The 16,484-nt window shown below is 43.0% G+C and overlaps 1 protein-coding gene across 2 annotated transcripts in view; it reads left to right on the top strand.

Annotated features, from left to right (window-relative positions):
* The window catches only part of LOC101156558 (coiled-coil domain-containing protein 85A), a 38,372-nt gene that overhangs the window by 17,434 nt on the left and 4,454 nt on the right, over nt 1-16,484 (top strand). The window contains exon 3 of one of the 2 annotated variants that reach the window (XM_020705635.2): nt 14,552-14,609. The exons of the other annotated variant lie outside the window; for it this stretch is intronic. Coding sequence (XP_020561294.1) covers nt 14,552-14,609 — 58 coding nt within the window. The remainder of the gene's footprint in view (nt 1-14,551; nt 14,610-16,484) is intronic. 2 annotated transcript variants of the gene reach the window in all.

The raw sequence follows: 16,484 nt of genomic DNA, 5'->3' as shown, positions 1-16,484 counted from the left end.
ACCAAAGGAAGATGTACAGCAGTATTTATTTCAACGAGGGTCTGTGCTTTTATCCATGCTTGCTTGCGTTACTCCTGACACTCATGCTCCACCTTGCCGTTCCTTCCTTCTACCTCAGTCAGGCACTTGCCTTTAATTATTTCAGTAAGATAAATTTGGCTTCCTCGAATGTATCTAATAAGGGATGGGCGATATATCAGTGGAAGTATTGGTATTGGCCAATACTTGCATAACTTGAGTTTATTAGTATCGGTCCAATATTCTTCTGACTGTTTTTAGATAAACTTTATTTTTAAAAATGTATACTTGTTCCTATTAGATTGGGAAGCTTGTGTTTACATTCATAGTCAGTAATTGACTGTTTTTAGGTAAATGCTATTTTTGATGGGAATACATGTTGTTCCTAATAGATGCCTGCGATGGGGAGCTTATGGTTTACATTTATGTCCAATATTCAATAAATAGTCTGAATGCTTTCAGATTAGACTCTAGTTTAAAAAAATGTTACTACAACAAAACTAATAAGCTTTTCTGTGAAAATAAACCCATTTATCGATCCAAAATAAGTTATGTCATGCTAACACACTCAGTTGATCATTTTAGCCAGAGAAAGATGTCATTACCAAAATTTTACATTCAGAATAATAATTTTGGGTCATATTGATCTAAATCTAGTAAGTAAACACCTCATTCATTATGGGATCAAGTATTCTTGAGTTTTATGGCTCAATCAGGTAACGATACTTGTAAACAAAACTGTCTTTCTCTTGCATTTATGAACTTTACCTCATTCTCTCTGGGGTGATCTGTACAATCACAAAATCGTTTGTTAACCAGATTATTCAAAAACCAACAAGCCAAAATTGAAGTCACTGAGATCAGGAAGGGTCTTTATTTAGCATGGATCTGTATTTTTAATTTACTCGACAGAACAAAGTTATGTTTGTTTGACCTGCTCAAATATTAATGGATGGTTTGCATGAAACTTTTAGTAGAGGTGGGGCACTGCTCAACTTAGAAGTGATTAACTTTTGATGTTTCCGTGGATCTGGATCTGACTTTTATTTCTTAACTCTGCTCTGGAGGTTTGAACTAAGCGGTTCCCATAAAGCTCAGGTTCTTGACTGCAGTTTGGCTCATGTCAAAAAAAGGACATGCTGCTTTTTTCTTTTGATGTGGTGCTAAAGCCTCTTTCATGCAAGTTAGTTTCTACATATTAATGAAAAACTGACTTTTTCATTCAAATATGTTTCATTAGTGTGGATTTAGAACTATTTCTCAGCAAACATTTTCTTCTATTTTGATTTTCCTTTACAGAAAGTATAGGTTTAGATTGATTTTAATCTATAAACTGAACTGTGTAAAACCAGTTTACAGCCTCATATTTGGACAGAATCCTCAGATTGTGGATCTTAGGCTCCTTGTTGCTTTAAATTGTTCTGTAAAGGCAGGCACCATGTTGATTCCAGTCTTAAACGCACACAAAAAACTTTGTACAAACTGTGGAGTTCCTCAGGGGTTGATCCAGGAGCCCCTATTATTTAATCGTTACTTGCTGCCAAACCATTTTCATAACATGACATGTGGCATAGAATAATGATACAGACATAGATTAACTCGAAAGGTTATTTATAACATCTCATTTTAGAGGAAAAAAAGAAAGAAGTCTGTCATGGACAGGAGTTTACCACAAACTCAAACTGCCAAGATTTTTAGTTGAGTTGGAAACAGTAAAGTCAGAGTACCGATTGGTCAACACGCGTGTCCATCCACCTCAAAAAACATCTCCCTAATCGTGTACGAACTAAACTTCAATAATATAGCCCCTCTTTCACCAAAGTTCGTATGAAAATAAAATAAAGAAATGAACGTCTTGACACAACTCATTCTGACACCAGGTTGTACACACGTTTGTTTTGTTGTAAAATTGGCCTTTAACGTTGGAGCTAAACACCTACTCCAATGAAAGTTGTGTTTTCTATGTTTTTAACATATTCTTGTATTCTTGTTCTTGTTCTCATGGTGGAGGATATATATATATATATATATATAAAGTAAGACTAAGATTAAAACTGCGTTTCTGAGTATTTGAAAAACGGTTTAACATACAAACAACAATCGTTAAACCATAATCTCCCTGCTACACTGCATTCTGATGCATCCAAATAGACAAACTGATCATTTAGTGTCTTTGTTTCCTTCCTCTAAACTGTAATCTGGATCAAAACTGTATGTCTAGACAGCTCCGAAAATGCTCGCCATTTCTTTTGCCCCATTGTTTGGGGTTGTGAGTGGAGATAGCGGGAGAGAGTGTAAGCAAAAAGAGGATTGGGACAGGGTTTCTTCGCACCAACAGTTCTGCCCACAACTCAGAGGTGAATTTCTAATGAACTCCTACCACTTTGAAAAAACTATGTTATAGACAACAACAGTTTTTTTTTTCAAAGTGAACTAATAACTCATATTTCATGAAAAACAGTTGGATGCAACTCAGCATTCTTTTTCCTCCAAACACAATGAGTAGAGTTCTTACCAAAAAGTTCGATTTTTGTTTCATCTGACCGTTTCTCAATCCTCTTCTGGATCATCCAAATGCTCTCTAGCAACTTTTAGACGGGCCTGCACATGTACTGGCTATGGCAGGGGGACACGTCTGGCACTGAGGATGTAAGTCCCTGGTGGCGTAATGTGTTACTGATGGTAGCCTTTGGTCCCAGCTCTCTGCAGGTCATTCACTAGTTGGTAAATGGTAAATGGCGTATACCTATATAGCGCTTTGCAGTCACAGACCCATTCATCCACTCGCACACACATTCACACACTGGTGGCAGCTCCGCTGCCAAACACCAGCGCCAACCTACCACCAGAGGCAAAGTGGGGTTCAGTGTCTTGCCCAAGGACACATCGACTCATGGACGTGCAAGGTGGGTATATATATATACTTTTTTTTTTCAACCATAATTTACAAATAAATCCTTAAGAAATCAGAGATGTTCTCTCTCATAGTTGAGGTTTACCTATGATGAAAATTACAGACCTCTCATCTTTTTAAGAGGGAGAACTTGCACAGTTGGTGGCTCACTAAATAGTTTTTTTGCCCCACTATAATCATAATTAAAAGACGACTGGGAACAATTTGAAACTAGATCAAAAGATGATTGGAGTGAGAATTTAAGAGTAAATTGCTTCCCTCATAAATCAGCCTCCTGTGGCCATCTGAAGTTAAACCAACAAGCACTTCCATGGTGGAACTCTGAGTTGTCTTAAGTTGAAGAACAGATTCCATTCTGACATTAAAGCTTTGAAGAGCATCACATCAGATCCATACGGCACCAGAGTCCCCAGAACCATGCTCTGGACCACGTCTTCAAACCGGCCTTGGCAAGGTTTCCAGAAGCTATAGGAATCCGACCGTCAACCAAACTTGACCACAGACTACCTGCTCTGAGTTCACAGTATGCATTTCTCTTCACCAATTATCTCTCTTTAGACGCTCAATAAATGTGGTCTTTTTCTCGTCTGTTATTGTCTTTTGTTTAAATCATTAAGTGTTTTTAAAACCTCCTTTTTATTGTGCTGATGGACTGGTTTCATTTGGCATGTCTGTTGTTTTAGTGCTGTGTAGCATTGCTTTGCGTTTGCCCGCCAGTGTTCTGCCCTTGTTGCTTTTGCTGTTTTATGCTGACCAAACAAAAGCAGCTATGTGTGTGCTTTATAAATGACTCTTTCCTTAAGGATGCAGGGAATAAGTAGCATTACTGCAGGACTTCTCTTGAGTGTGTAGGTTGATGGGCTCTATGCACACCAACAATGGATGGCAGGAAAAAACAGCCAATCAGTCTGGGGTTGTAGCTCTGAGTGCCAGCAGGTTTACACCTCTGATATAATGGTAAAATAATGCAGCGACCTTAGCAACATTAAGCCACGTAGTTCCCCTACCTGATGACCCCGTTCCGATTGTCTGACTGCACAGAAGGTCACCGATCCTCAGAGAGATTCACCACTACCAGCCTGAATAATTTACGTAGCCAATTTTCAGAAGATCAGAGTGAATGCTCACGTGAAATGACCTCATATTGATTCTGTAAATTGAGCGAGGGAGAGTTGGGAGAAATTGACAGATGAAAAACTATTGAAGGACGGGGAGCACTGAGGGGAGCAAGTGTGTGTGTGGAGACTTCATTTAGACATTAACATCAAATTGATAACCTGTTTTGTCAGATATTTAGAGATGATTGCTTGCATTTTCCAGAGCAGCTCCATTTTTCCTCTCAAAGCTTTTTTGCTCCTGTTTCAGTGTCACTAATTAATAGAAATAAATGTTAACGGGTTATAAATTGTTTCCAGTGGTCATGATTGTCTTTTGAGACTTACAAGGAGCCAATAATTGGTGTGTTGTTGCACAGAAAAAAGAGTTCCCCTCCCATAAATGTGATTTATTCAGAATGGGACCTGCATCTCCCCAGTCGATCTCTCAGATCTCTTTGCGAGGAAATTTAGAGCCTTTTACTCCAGCTCTTGTGTACAGAGGTAGAATTTAAAGAGCTTAGCAGCCACATTATTCTGAAGTAATCCCATTAGCTCCACACTCTGACCCCCACACCAAGGTAGCTTTTTGTCCATACATCCTTCATATCCTGTTAAATCCAATGTTGTACTTGGGAAAGTTGGCCCGTAACTACATCAAGAGCCACCATCCAGGTTTTTAGGAAGTTAGCTCATTTTGTTGGGTAGTTCTCCCCGAAGAGGTCACAGACTCCGAAATAAGATGGTGGTCTCTGTCACTCTCTAGATTTCACCAGTAGTTGATTGTTTACAAGCAAGGATGTCATCCTTTGACCTGGGTGTTTGTGTGTCCATGAGACAGAATGAGCAAATTAATTGTAAAGCAGGTTAAAATCCAGATCTGAGTAACCTGGATTTGTTAAACCACCCACTGGCTGTTTCTGCTGATCTGAAATGCATATATCCCTTCTTTATTTTACTGGTATAGCCTACTTTCTGAATGTCTGCAAATGAATCTTTGATCTGTCAGCAGAACTAGGTCAAACACAGAAGGAATGCAGTAAATAAAATGCCTGAAATGACCATGAACATCGTTCTGGAGCTTCTTCACAAGCCCTGTCTCGGAAAAATACCTGAAATGGGGCACACGGTGTTGCATGTATAGGCGTGTTTTTGCAGTGGCGGTTCAGTCAGAGATCTAGTGATCATCAGTGTGAGTACAGTACACCACTGTATATCACTGAAATGTCAAATGATTCCAGAGGGAATCACCGTGGAGCTTGTTTGCAAAACAAAAATGAAATCTTTGCTCCTTTTTGACGTTGGACTCCATGCTTCTGCGAAATGGACAAAACTCTACCTTTGCTTGACATTTACATAATTCTGCTAAGATCAGTCAAAAGTTTGGGCACAGTTACATGAACAAGTGTGCCCAAACTTATGACTGTTAGTGTTTATATCTTGCCAGAAACTGTTTTCCTGGAGGGCTTGGCCCATTCCTCCATGCAGATCTCCTCTAGAGCAGTGATGTTTTGGGGCTGTCACCGTCAGAATTTTGTCTGATGGATTTTATTTCTCTACTTGTATAAAAAATCCACACTATTTTTTATCTGCTATGGTTGTGTGTATTCCAGATCATTTTACTTCTGGCAACAAAAGATCCTTGTCAGACAGAACCTCAGCACATCACCATAAACCGTGACATCAACAGGTAGACGTTCTGCACAAAGACAGAAATGCTCACCATTTTTCACGGTTGTTGGGAACATTCTTTCACCGCAGGTGTCCTGTTGGCAGCTTCAATCTTTTGCATCTTCTGTACCTGAAGTGTGTGTCTACAGTCCGGTAACTAGCACAATTACTTGGGGGAAATATGACGATCCAAGAAGGAGGTTCACACCAGATCATTGTTTTGTGTGAAGTGCTTTTAATTCAACTTCTAAAAAAGAAATAAAATATAGATTTAAAAAGAAACTTCTCAGTACTTTTGACTCAGCACCTTCAGAACTAGTTTAGTCTCTTTTAACAGCCAATTCCTGTCAGAGTTGGAGTTTTAGGACATTTATAACTGGCAACCTGTCCAGGTTATAACCCACCTTCATCCAGGCTTGAGCAACCTTGTGAACTGGAAAAGGCTTTAAAAGGTCCAAAAAATACATGGATGATAAAAAAGCCCTCAGCAAAGCATGTGGGCGTACTTATATAAATTAGTATATTTTAGTAGTACTAGTTGTTGTTTTAATGATATGATCTTGTGAAAACTGAAGGTATGGGATTATGACAACTTTTTGAAAAAAAAAGAATGAATGTAACATGCTTTATGTCTATTATCTATTATTTATTATCAAAGTGTGTTCTGCAAACAGAGGTGAACTTAAACGCCGACATTTCCTGTCATGGAAGTTCCAAAATGGCCTCTAAAAGTGGAGCAATAGAATTAGAGTTACTATGCAGCTACAAGACAGCCCAAGTCTGGGTGCCCCTGTGTCGGTCCCCAGCCGGGAAAAAATACAGCTTTGTGTTAGGAAGGGCATCCGGCGTAAAAAATATCTTCCAAACTACACCTGCGAAACAATGGAAGCTGATTTGCTGTGGCGACCCCTGGAGTGATAGGGCGAAAGGCGAACAACAACGTATTGAAATAAAGACAGACAAAGCCAATACATTTATTGTAAAGGCTTAGACAGAAGGAAAGTTTAAAGAATGGATTTTGTGTCGTTAAATAGTTTTTTCTGGATATAAAATAAGAATCCAGATGCTTTCTTAAGGCAATTCTCACAGACTAACACATTTGCATAAAGGTGAGTTTTAAAATCTGAATTTAAACATATTGAATTAACTCACTGAAGAGACACTGGATGTGAAGTGATGGGCGGGCTGAGCTGTAGCTGTACTTGTACATGCAGCACAATGCCTGATGTGACATTTCAGCTGGATGTTTGCTGCAGCTGCGTCTATTAGAGGCTCCAAAGTGCTGCAGTGCGACTTGGGTCTGACTTTGTCACTTATCATCCTCAAAGCTTCTCCACCTCTGTAGAGTTCCCTTTCATGACAATGTGCATTCAAGACTCACATAATCACAATGTCTTGATCCAAAACTGGGAAAAATAACTTTTAAACACTCTTGTGGTTGTTTAGTCCGTTTTTTAGCTTGTTTGTGTCAAAGTTGTAGAGACTGAAAATGTAAAGAGCTGAACCTAAAACTGACCCAAGCATGAGGCTGCTGACAGGACTGGGTTGTTGTTTTTGTTTGCCTTTTGGGAGAACATTGTGCTCAGGAAATAAATGCAACTGGGAGATGATGCTCGTCTAATATTGTAGAGGTGTTGCAAAGGAAAAAACACTTCCTCTGTGAGGGACTTAAATTAAAATTCTCACCGTCGGGCTTGATATCTTGGTCTTGTAATATAAAGAAATGGAAAATAAATCTAATTATCCATGCAGTTGCCACTAAGCTCAGCAGAAATTGTTTTTTTTTTCCTTTCCATCCTTGCATCTGTTTTTGCTCACAGAAATGATCTTTACTCTGCTTCTCATGGACGCAGATGAGCCTCATTCAGTTTTGCTTAAGGAAGGCTGGTGCTCAGCAGTGCTTTGAACAAAAGCTGCAGGGGAATATACACACTAGAGGAACCTGCTGATGTCCACTTATTGCAACAGTTTTACAGGAAACCTTGGTAATGTGTGGTTGACTGCATCAAAGCAGTGGTGACTCTGCTGTCGATGTACAGTTTGTAATTGATTAGCAATTGCTAGACTGGAACATTGTTGCTACTGCGAGTCCAACCTTTGGCTCTCTGCAGGTTAGGATGGGGGCATTATATCATGTTTGTGACCACCAAGTCTGAACTGAATTGAAAGCCTTCGTGAAGGGCTGACGCTGAGGCCAGGTGAGCTCAACTTGACTGTAGCGTATCCAAGAAGTTGAAAATTAGTCAGAAGCAGATAAAGAAACAATTCCTCTTCCTGTAAGACACTCAAGTATTTACAGCATAACCCAATTCTTTTACACTAAATTGTGCCAAGTCATCAGAACAGTTTCTGTCCATGCTGTGGTATTCCAGCATGGACCTTGATCTGCAGTGGAGGTCACCGGACGCTCCCCCTTTTTTGTCTCACTCCATCATTCCATCATCCTCCACAGTAGAACACAAACACTCACCTGAGCCCAGGTGCCAGCTCACCTTTGAACAAATAGTACACATGCAGGTATGATACAGGCTTGACACATGTTTGTTTGTGTCCACATGTATGTGCGTGAGCTGCTCTGTACTTGTATTCCAAATGTGTTGAAATGGATGTGTGTGAAGGTCTTTGGAGCCAACAAGTATGTTTGTCATATTTGGGTATGTGGATGAGTGTGTCTGTGGACATGCCCCGCCCTTTTTTGGCCTTAGACTCACATTACATATGACATATTTTTTAATATATATTTTTGGAAACATTTGATAATATCTTTTTAAAAAGATACAGTATATTTAAGTGCTATTTTGATGCATAAAATATCAAAAATCCACCAACATGCATTCAATAATGGATCAAAGCCTTGGACTCATTTACAGTCCAATATATTTGGGAACGTTGAACTTATTTGCCAGAATTTTACTTGAGATGTTTTTAAATGTTCGGAGTCCAAACCATTCCTAAGTCAAAGCTAAAGTCAGTGTCTGGTGAAATCCTGTGTCAGACGTTTCCACGTGACTCTCAGATGAAGGTAAAGCTGTAGTTTGTAGTCTGAGGGGGGAACCCACTAGGATTTTCCTCCTCTACATACTCTGAACTTAAGCTGTGAAATCGGTCCCCCTCCACACGCCATGACCTCCAGATGAAAATACCCTCCAGCTTATTGCTGCACCCCCGCAGCCCCTCCCTGCTCTCATTTCACCTCGTGAAGATAAACAGCAGGGGAAGCGGTGAAGGTGGCTCCTGAAGCTTTGGCACAGCAGTGTGTCTAATGTCAGATGTTGCCACCCCAGGGGGGCAGAACGTGATCATGAACTCCAGGGAAGAGGATATTGTTGGCTGAGAGAGAGAGATATGAAAAGTTGAGACCAATGTTGTTTTCTGCAGCTTTAAAGGCTGCAACCAAAGCCAAATACGCCTTGCAGGAAGCCCAGAATGCTTTGCTGCAGTAGTTTACACTTTCCAAGTTTTGTTAGTGAGAGGAATAAATAAAGCGGAAGTTTCGTTCCCAGATGTGAGCGCAGAGCCACACAAGGCCTGCCTCACCTTTCAGGAGAGTCCGAAGATTGGCGCCATGTCTCAGTCTGAGTGTGATCACATTCAGACTGATCCTGAATCACTCTTCCACAGTAAAGTCCCCAACAAACACGTTGGCATCTGGCTGAAAAGATCCTGGCTCAGCCCTCAGGGGGCGCACTGCTGTCACTTTTTCCAAGGGAACAGCCTCAGATGGGAGGATCAAAGTAAAAATAAAAAATGCAGCAGCGTGGAATTCTCATATCTCTCTAGTTATGAATACATTAAAGGGTTTTTAACCTCAGATATGCTCCAAATGATCAGGGAGCATCTGTAATCCATTTAGGGATTGTAGGCATGGAGATTCAGCAACAACATCCAAACAGCCCTCAAGGTTGGAAGTCTGCAGTGACTATGTCAATGTGCACACTAACAACCCCATGTAATCTAGAAGAGAATCAGACTTTGAACAAAGCACAGCCATGGAAAGACTATGGGTTGATTCTTTTATCGAGAAAAGTCATATTTGGGAGGAAACTGGTACAACATGCAGCGTTTATTCCATATATTCTGGCATTTAAATAATGTATTCACAATTAAAGATAGGGAAGTTTTAACCACAGTTAAAAGAAAATTAACCCACAAAGTTTATTAATGTCGCTGTCCCCGTGCTCTGTGTGTTACTGACCTTTTTGGGGGGATTTAGATGTAAAATATTTAGGTGTCAGGTCTCCACTTCTACCAGTAATCTGTGAACAACCTCGACGGTTGGTCATGTTTCTGGCTGGTGTGTTCAGAAAATTGTTAGAAATGTGAAAACAGGAACGTTTCTGTTGCTGCAGCATGTGTTAAAACGTTATTCAGAAGGCTATCTTTTGCTCAGTCGCCATCGCTGCACTTGGTTCCTGACAGGTTACAGGGAGAAGAGGTGAGGAAGGATTTTAAGTACCCAAAAGTCCAGAGAACCAAAATGAAAAAGAGGTGAAGAGGTCTGTTGTCGAATGAATGGGGAAGGTGTGATGTGTGAGCAGAAATGAAAGGAAAGGTGTATAAGAAGGAGAGGAAGGCCTATAAAGAGGAAGAGCAGAGGGTGTCTTTGGAGGCCATGTGGATGATAGAATGAGGAAGAGAAGATCAGGAGAACAGATGGAGATGCTCAAAGGAAGAGGAGTAAAAAGATGCTTAAGTTACTGCTGCTGGGCAAGAGGTTTAAAGAGCAAAGGGGAGATTTATGGATACATAGATGTCAGAAAGGAGGATGAAGAAATAAATGGAGGCGGAATTTTGACTGGGGCGACCCTTGGAGGGCGCAGACGGAAGAAAAAAAAGCATGAAATGTAGCCTATGTTTAAGCTGAATGTGCATAGCTAACTCCGTGACTTAGGGGGTGGGGGGGGCCTGGTCGTCGCTGCTCCTTGCCCTTCTGCCGTGGGCCGGGGTGGGGGTCGGGGCCTCCGGTGCCTGGCGGGGGTTGTTGGGGGCTCCGTTGGTCGGGGGATCGGGTCCGGCGCCTGGGTGGGGCGGGCTGGGGCGCTGCGTGGTCCTTTGGGCTTGGGTGTGGGGGTGCGTGGTGGGGGGGTGGGGTGGTGGTCTGGCCTGGCTTGGGGGGGTGGTCCCTTTGCCTGTGCTGGGGGGGGTTGGCGGGGGGCGCTGCTCGGGGGGGGGGGCCAGCGGCGCTGGATGGGCTTCCCATCTACGCCTGGGGCTGGGATCGGCCCTTCCCTGGCTCTGGGGCGGGACGGGACAACCCTCTTGGGGCCCCCGGTCGCTCTGGGTGTCCTCCGCTTCGGCTGCGGGGTCTTGGGGGGGGTGGGGTGGGGGGTCTTGTCGGCCCTGACCTGTGGGGGGGCATTCTGGGGGAGGGGGGGGGTCCACTATTGGTACGGGGCAGGGGGGGTTGGCGGGTCGGGGTCTCCGCTGAGGCCATCGGCGGTTTCCCCGGCCGGTTGGCTGCCTCGGTCCCGTCGAGGCCTGACCAGAGCTCTTCTAGGGCCGGCGTTTGGGGGTGGGGGCCTGGGCTTGCTCCGGGGGGGGCCGGCGCTTTCTGGCTCCTCTCTCTCTGTGTGGGGGGGGTGGTGCTGGGCCTGGGGTGTCGGCGCCTCCGGGGGTGGGGCCCCTGGGCTGGGTGGGCCTGGCCCCCTTGCTGGGGGGGGGCAGGGGACAGCTGTTTGACCACCGGGGGACAGTCTATCAGTTGTCCCCAACTTACCCCCTTCCTCATATAACCTCATAATAGGGTGAGGGGGTGGGGGGATTAGCCTGCGATGAGCCTTGGGGGGGGGTTTACTAGGCAGTGGCCCCCCTCCTATGGTTGCCGTATGGAGTGGGCCCCCCCTCTTTCGGTTTTACTTGCACCTTAGACATGTAGGGCCCTTGGTAGGGGGGGTGCTTGGACATCACTGCCAGCAAGCAGCGGATGTCCTCCTAGCACCCTACCCGCCAATTTTAACCGCACCTTAGACATTTAGGACCCCTTGGTGGGGAGGGTGAGGGGACGTCACTGTGAGTAATCAGGAGATGTCCCCTTAGTGCCCTACCCGCCAATTTTAACTGCACCCCCCTTAGTACACACACCCCTCCCCCCTCAATATATACATCCCAACATAAACACACACACATGCACACACACACCATCTCAAACACACATACACGCACACACATTTTGCAAGGAAGGTGGGACCTGGGTCCATCTGTCCCCTGCCTCTTCCCTGGTGGGGGGTGCGGGCCCCTTTGCAACGGCGGCCGTGTCCCCGGGGTGCCGGCTTCCTGGGCCCGGCGGTGCTCTCTCCGCGCGGTGGGGGAGTTCACATTACATCTGAGCCGGGGGTGTCTGGTCCCTGGGGGGTGGGTTCTGGTCCTTGCTCCTGAGTGCTGGGCCCCGCCAAATTTCCAACTGTGGCCGAGCCTGGTCGGGCCATATTTATAACACCCCTTGTGGGCCCTCTTTTTTTCCCCGCAGTTCCCCCTTCCTGGGCGGGGGCGGCGGGCCCCCTGCCTCGCTCCTCCCTGGACCAACCGTGGGCCGGGCGGATGGCTGCCTGGAGTGCGGAGCGTGTCTCCCTTGGGGGGTCCTGGCTCGTACCTGGGGTTGGGGCGGGGGGATGCCCGGAACTCCTGGGTGGTGGTGGGGTGCTCGTTTGGGGCTGTGGGCGTCCTTCTCCGGTGGGGCTCTGCGTTGGGTTCTCCCGGCGCGGCGGGGGGGCTGCTCTCCTGGTTGGGCTGGGGCGGCGCTCTCTTTCCCTCCGTGCTTCCCTGGCCTCTGGCTCTGGGGGCCTTGCGGCGGCCCTGCTGGCCCTGGCCTGGGTGGCGGGCTTGGTCGCCCGGGCGGCGGTTGTTCCCTGCCGGTTCCCGTGTGGCGTTGGGGGGATTCCGGCTGCCGCTGCTGCTGCGGTGGGGGTCTTGGGGTGGGGATGGCTGGGCACTCTCCCTCCTTCTTTTCACGTTCCACCATCCATTTTAGAAGAACATAAAACCTCACCTGAGCACTGGTGTTAGCTCACCTTTGCACTAATAGCTTGCATGACTGAATGACTGAAATGTTTCACACTAGTTGGTTTTAAGGCATAAGTATGCGTGTGTGAACACTATCTGTTTTGTGTACATGTCGACAGGTGGACATTTTTGCAGCTAGCAGGTGTGTTTATAACATTTGAGTGTGTGTGTGGACGGGCCCCGCCCTTTTTGTACTGCATTTGAACCTTACCATAATGATTAACAACCAGTAAACTTGTTGCTGTATGCTGCTTCATGGTCTTATCCCCCTTCCCCTCCTATTATCACCCCCTACCCCCCCCTCTCTCTAGCGTCCCTCTCTCTTCTTCCCCTCTTTCCTTTTCCGTCCGGTCCAACACCAAAGATTTTCAGACATGATTGAAATTAATAAAGTTTGGCCTCAATTACAAAAGGGGTTTATTCAGACATACCTTTGGTTTGTCAGAAGATTAATAACCCCTCTTGTTAAAGCAAAATATGTCCAACACAAGAGGCCCTCAGCTCTCGTCTGTCTGCCCAGCTGTTGGACAGGACAAGTTAAAAAAATAAAAATAAAAAATAAAAATAAAAAAATAAGCTGAATGTGCTATTGTGCTATTTTTATGCTGCTTAAAATATAAATTATTGACAAAAGCTAGATTGCTATAACCTAAAAAACGTCAGAGCACAGATGAACCAAGATGAGAAATTCACCTCAAGGAAACATCTCTGCCACTATCCTCCTGAGAAATGTTTCCGCTTAACACACCTTTAAGCCTCTGAGACATGAAGAAGTCAAGTTTTTCACATCTATTTTACCGGAAATTTTGAAATTATATCTTGCTTAAATGAAATGAAATGTTTAGTAAACCAAACGGTGACATTTTTGTTCCCAGTATTCAAATTTTCAGTCTATGCCCAGGCATGAATTTAGAAATTCTCACAGAATTGTGTTTATAATGCCTCAAGATTTAAATGACATGTTATTGTTTTTAAATGATCCAGTATCTCATACAGAATGGAAATTTGTTTTTCCACCTTCAAAATAAACTGCATCCTTCCTCTTGTTAGTTTTTGTAAATTGAGCTTTATTTTTGACAATTTGAATGGAAGCTGTGGGTTTCTGTCTCTTCGCCTTTAAAGTCTCCATTCCCATTTTCTGTCAGAACTGAATTTCATGTCCGACTGCTTATGATTGTATAAAAACCTGCGGGCGTCTCTACCTGCATCTTTGCTGGTCATCACTGCAAGCGTTCACACTTGCATCCTTGTTATTTCTGGAGCCTCAGAAGGTTGTTTTTTTTGTTTTTTGGCGTTTATTTTTATTTTTTACAGTCTTATGGGTTTAAAACAAGACCGATCATTCATCATAACTGCACTGGAAGTCATTTTCTCTCACTTTTTTAGAATTTCCAGGATATATCAGAAGTTCAGAGCCTTTTCATGCAATAGGAGATATTGGAAATTCCTCTCCGTTTGGGCACGCAGCTCCACCGTGACTCAGTTTCTGTTGGAAGTGATCACACGACGTCAGCTCATCCTCCTTTTGTGCGGCTTACACAAATATCTGGAGACGGTCTCACGCTTGGAAACCAAAAGCACCTCCTTGTCTTCCCATCATGAGAAGCGGGATTATTTCTAAATGTCAGACTCTGTCTTCCAGTGTTTGTTTTGCCTCCTCAGTTCCATGTCTGACACACATTAGCGCTGGCTGTCCCAGCAGCTCGTCAATCCAAATGTTTGTATATGAGTTCTCTGTCTTCACAGATAGACGCCGGTTCTAAAATTTTCATTAATGAGATTCTCTGCGCCTGTCAAAGCCACCACATTAAAGTCTTTCTTCCTCTGTGTCTCCCACTACTCTCTTTTTAAACAGCCTTGATATCAGCCAGCTGCTGCACCAACAACTGTAGAAATGTCAAGCTATGGGACAGGTAAGAACCCCTCCCCACCTTGTTTTTTTCCCTCCAAACTCTAAAAGAAGAACAGTCATTGTCAGTTCTTTGCACAGGGGACCATAATCCTGTAATTAGTTCCCATTATTCTGCTCAACCGCTGAGTGGGCCTCAGAAGTCTTCAAACCTTCTTACCCTTTGTTGGATTGGAGGGATTTACATGAAACCGTGGAATCTGTCGATAACAAAGCAATTCTTACCCTTTCCCGACCAGCAGGGGATGAACGCCAGGATATTGAGAGGGGGATGTTGAGTGACGCTTTTGTGAGCGTAGCGCGAGTCAGGTGGGACCACAGAGCTAGAGGTGACCCTCTGCCGTCCCTCTGAACCTTCTATCTGGTCTGAGATGGAAGTGTTTTAATATTTGATGACATGAAAAAAAAAACATAGCTCCTGAGGCTGTGAAACCACATGTAATTCCATTGTAACCTTTAGAAACATTCTCTACTCTCTCTTTCATGGATTTTACAAGATCAGAGGTAAAAAGGACGTGCTAACCATGCAGACCCAGGCAGCTCCTGCAGCTGGAGGGGATGACACACAAAACCATGTACTGCCTATCAGGCATTTATCCAGACGTTTAGCACATTTGTCATGTCATGATTTTAAAATCATAATGACACAGCATAGGTCATGGTACAAATATAGACAGAGATTACATAATAGAAGGACAGAAAGAGTGAGTTGGTGTCAAAATCAGAGATGTAGTTGTTTATTTTCTATAATCTATTTTCATTGTTTTTATTTTATGGAATGTCATTTCTGAATATTTCAATTTTGCTAATACAGTTTTTTGCTTTTTTTCTTTCTAAAGAATATATATGCACAAACAAAGATGAGCTATTTTCATGAATAATAGTTTCAAAGTGCTGAATTGCAGGACAAAGAAACAAGGGAAAAATACATCTACAAAAACATGCAACTAAAATATTTATTTTTTAAAAGTGAAAATAAAATATATTTATGAACAATTTTTATATGTATTTGCATTTTTTTATATATAAAACTTTTTTTCCCCTTTTTTTCCATAATCTATTTACCTCACTTTATTATTATTCAGGCCTAAAGGAGACCACCGAAAGTTAAAAAGTAGTATTTTCATTTCTCTTGGTTTTTATTCAACCTCTTTAGTGCCATTGAGGCTTGTATGGCCATATCAAGGGAAGAGATTAAGGCCTGAATTCATCTCCTACCCCTACGGCACATGTGTCAAACTAGAGGCCCGCGGGCCAAATGTGGACCGCCATGTCATTTTATGTCTCGAGAGCAAACAAGTTTCTAATTTCTTAAAATAAAAAATAAAAATTGATGTGTATCTATTCATATCCAAGGTGAATCGGACTAATATATATATATATATATATATATATATATATATATATATATATATATATATATATATATATATATATATATATATATATATATATATATATATATATATATATATATATATATATATATATATATATATATATATATATATATATATATATGATTGTGCAACTATACATTGGGATTTAAACACTGTCCATATAACCTAACCTGACAGAATCAAATTTAAAATGATTTATGCTAGAGTAACAAGCAAACATATGTTTTCTATGCAACTTTTGTCACTTTAAAAAGAATAATGAATAAATAATGATTTATTTAACATTATGGAGAAGTTACATTCCTTTTTCATTACATTTAGTTACATGTATAAGATATATCTGGCCCTTTGAGGACAGCCACTATGCTGATGTGGCCCTCGCTGAAACTGGAGTTTGACTGGAGTTGGACCTGCCCTACGGCTTCTCCCTACCCCCACTTTTAGCCCTCCAAATAGAGAGTTATGGAAAAATAGTGTCT

Source organism: Oryzias latipes, chromosome 1 (genome assembly GCF_002234675.1).
Source record: "Oryzias latipes chromosome 1, ASM223467v1".
Classification (NCBI taxonomy): domain Eukaryota; kingdom Metazoa; phylum Chordata; class Actinopteri; order Beloniformes; family Adrianichthyidae; genus Oryzias; species Oryzias latipes.
Note: the sequence above shows the minus strand (reverse complement) of the source record. Positions and strands in the feature narration are given on the sequence as shown.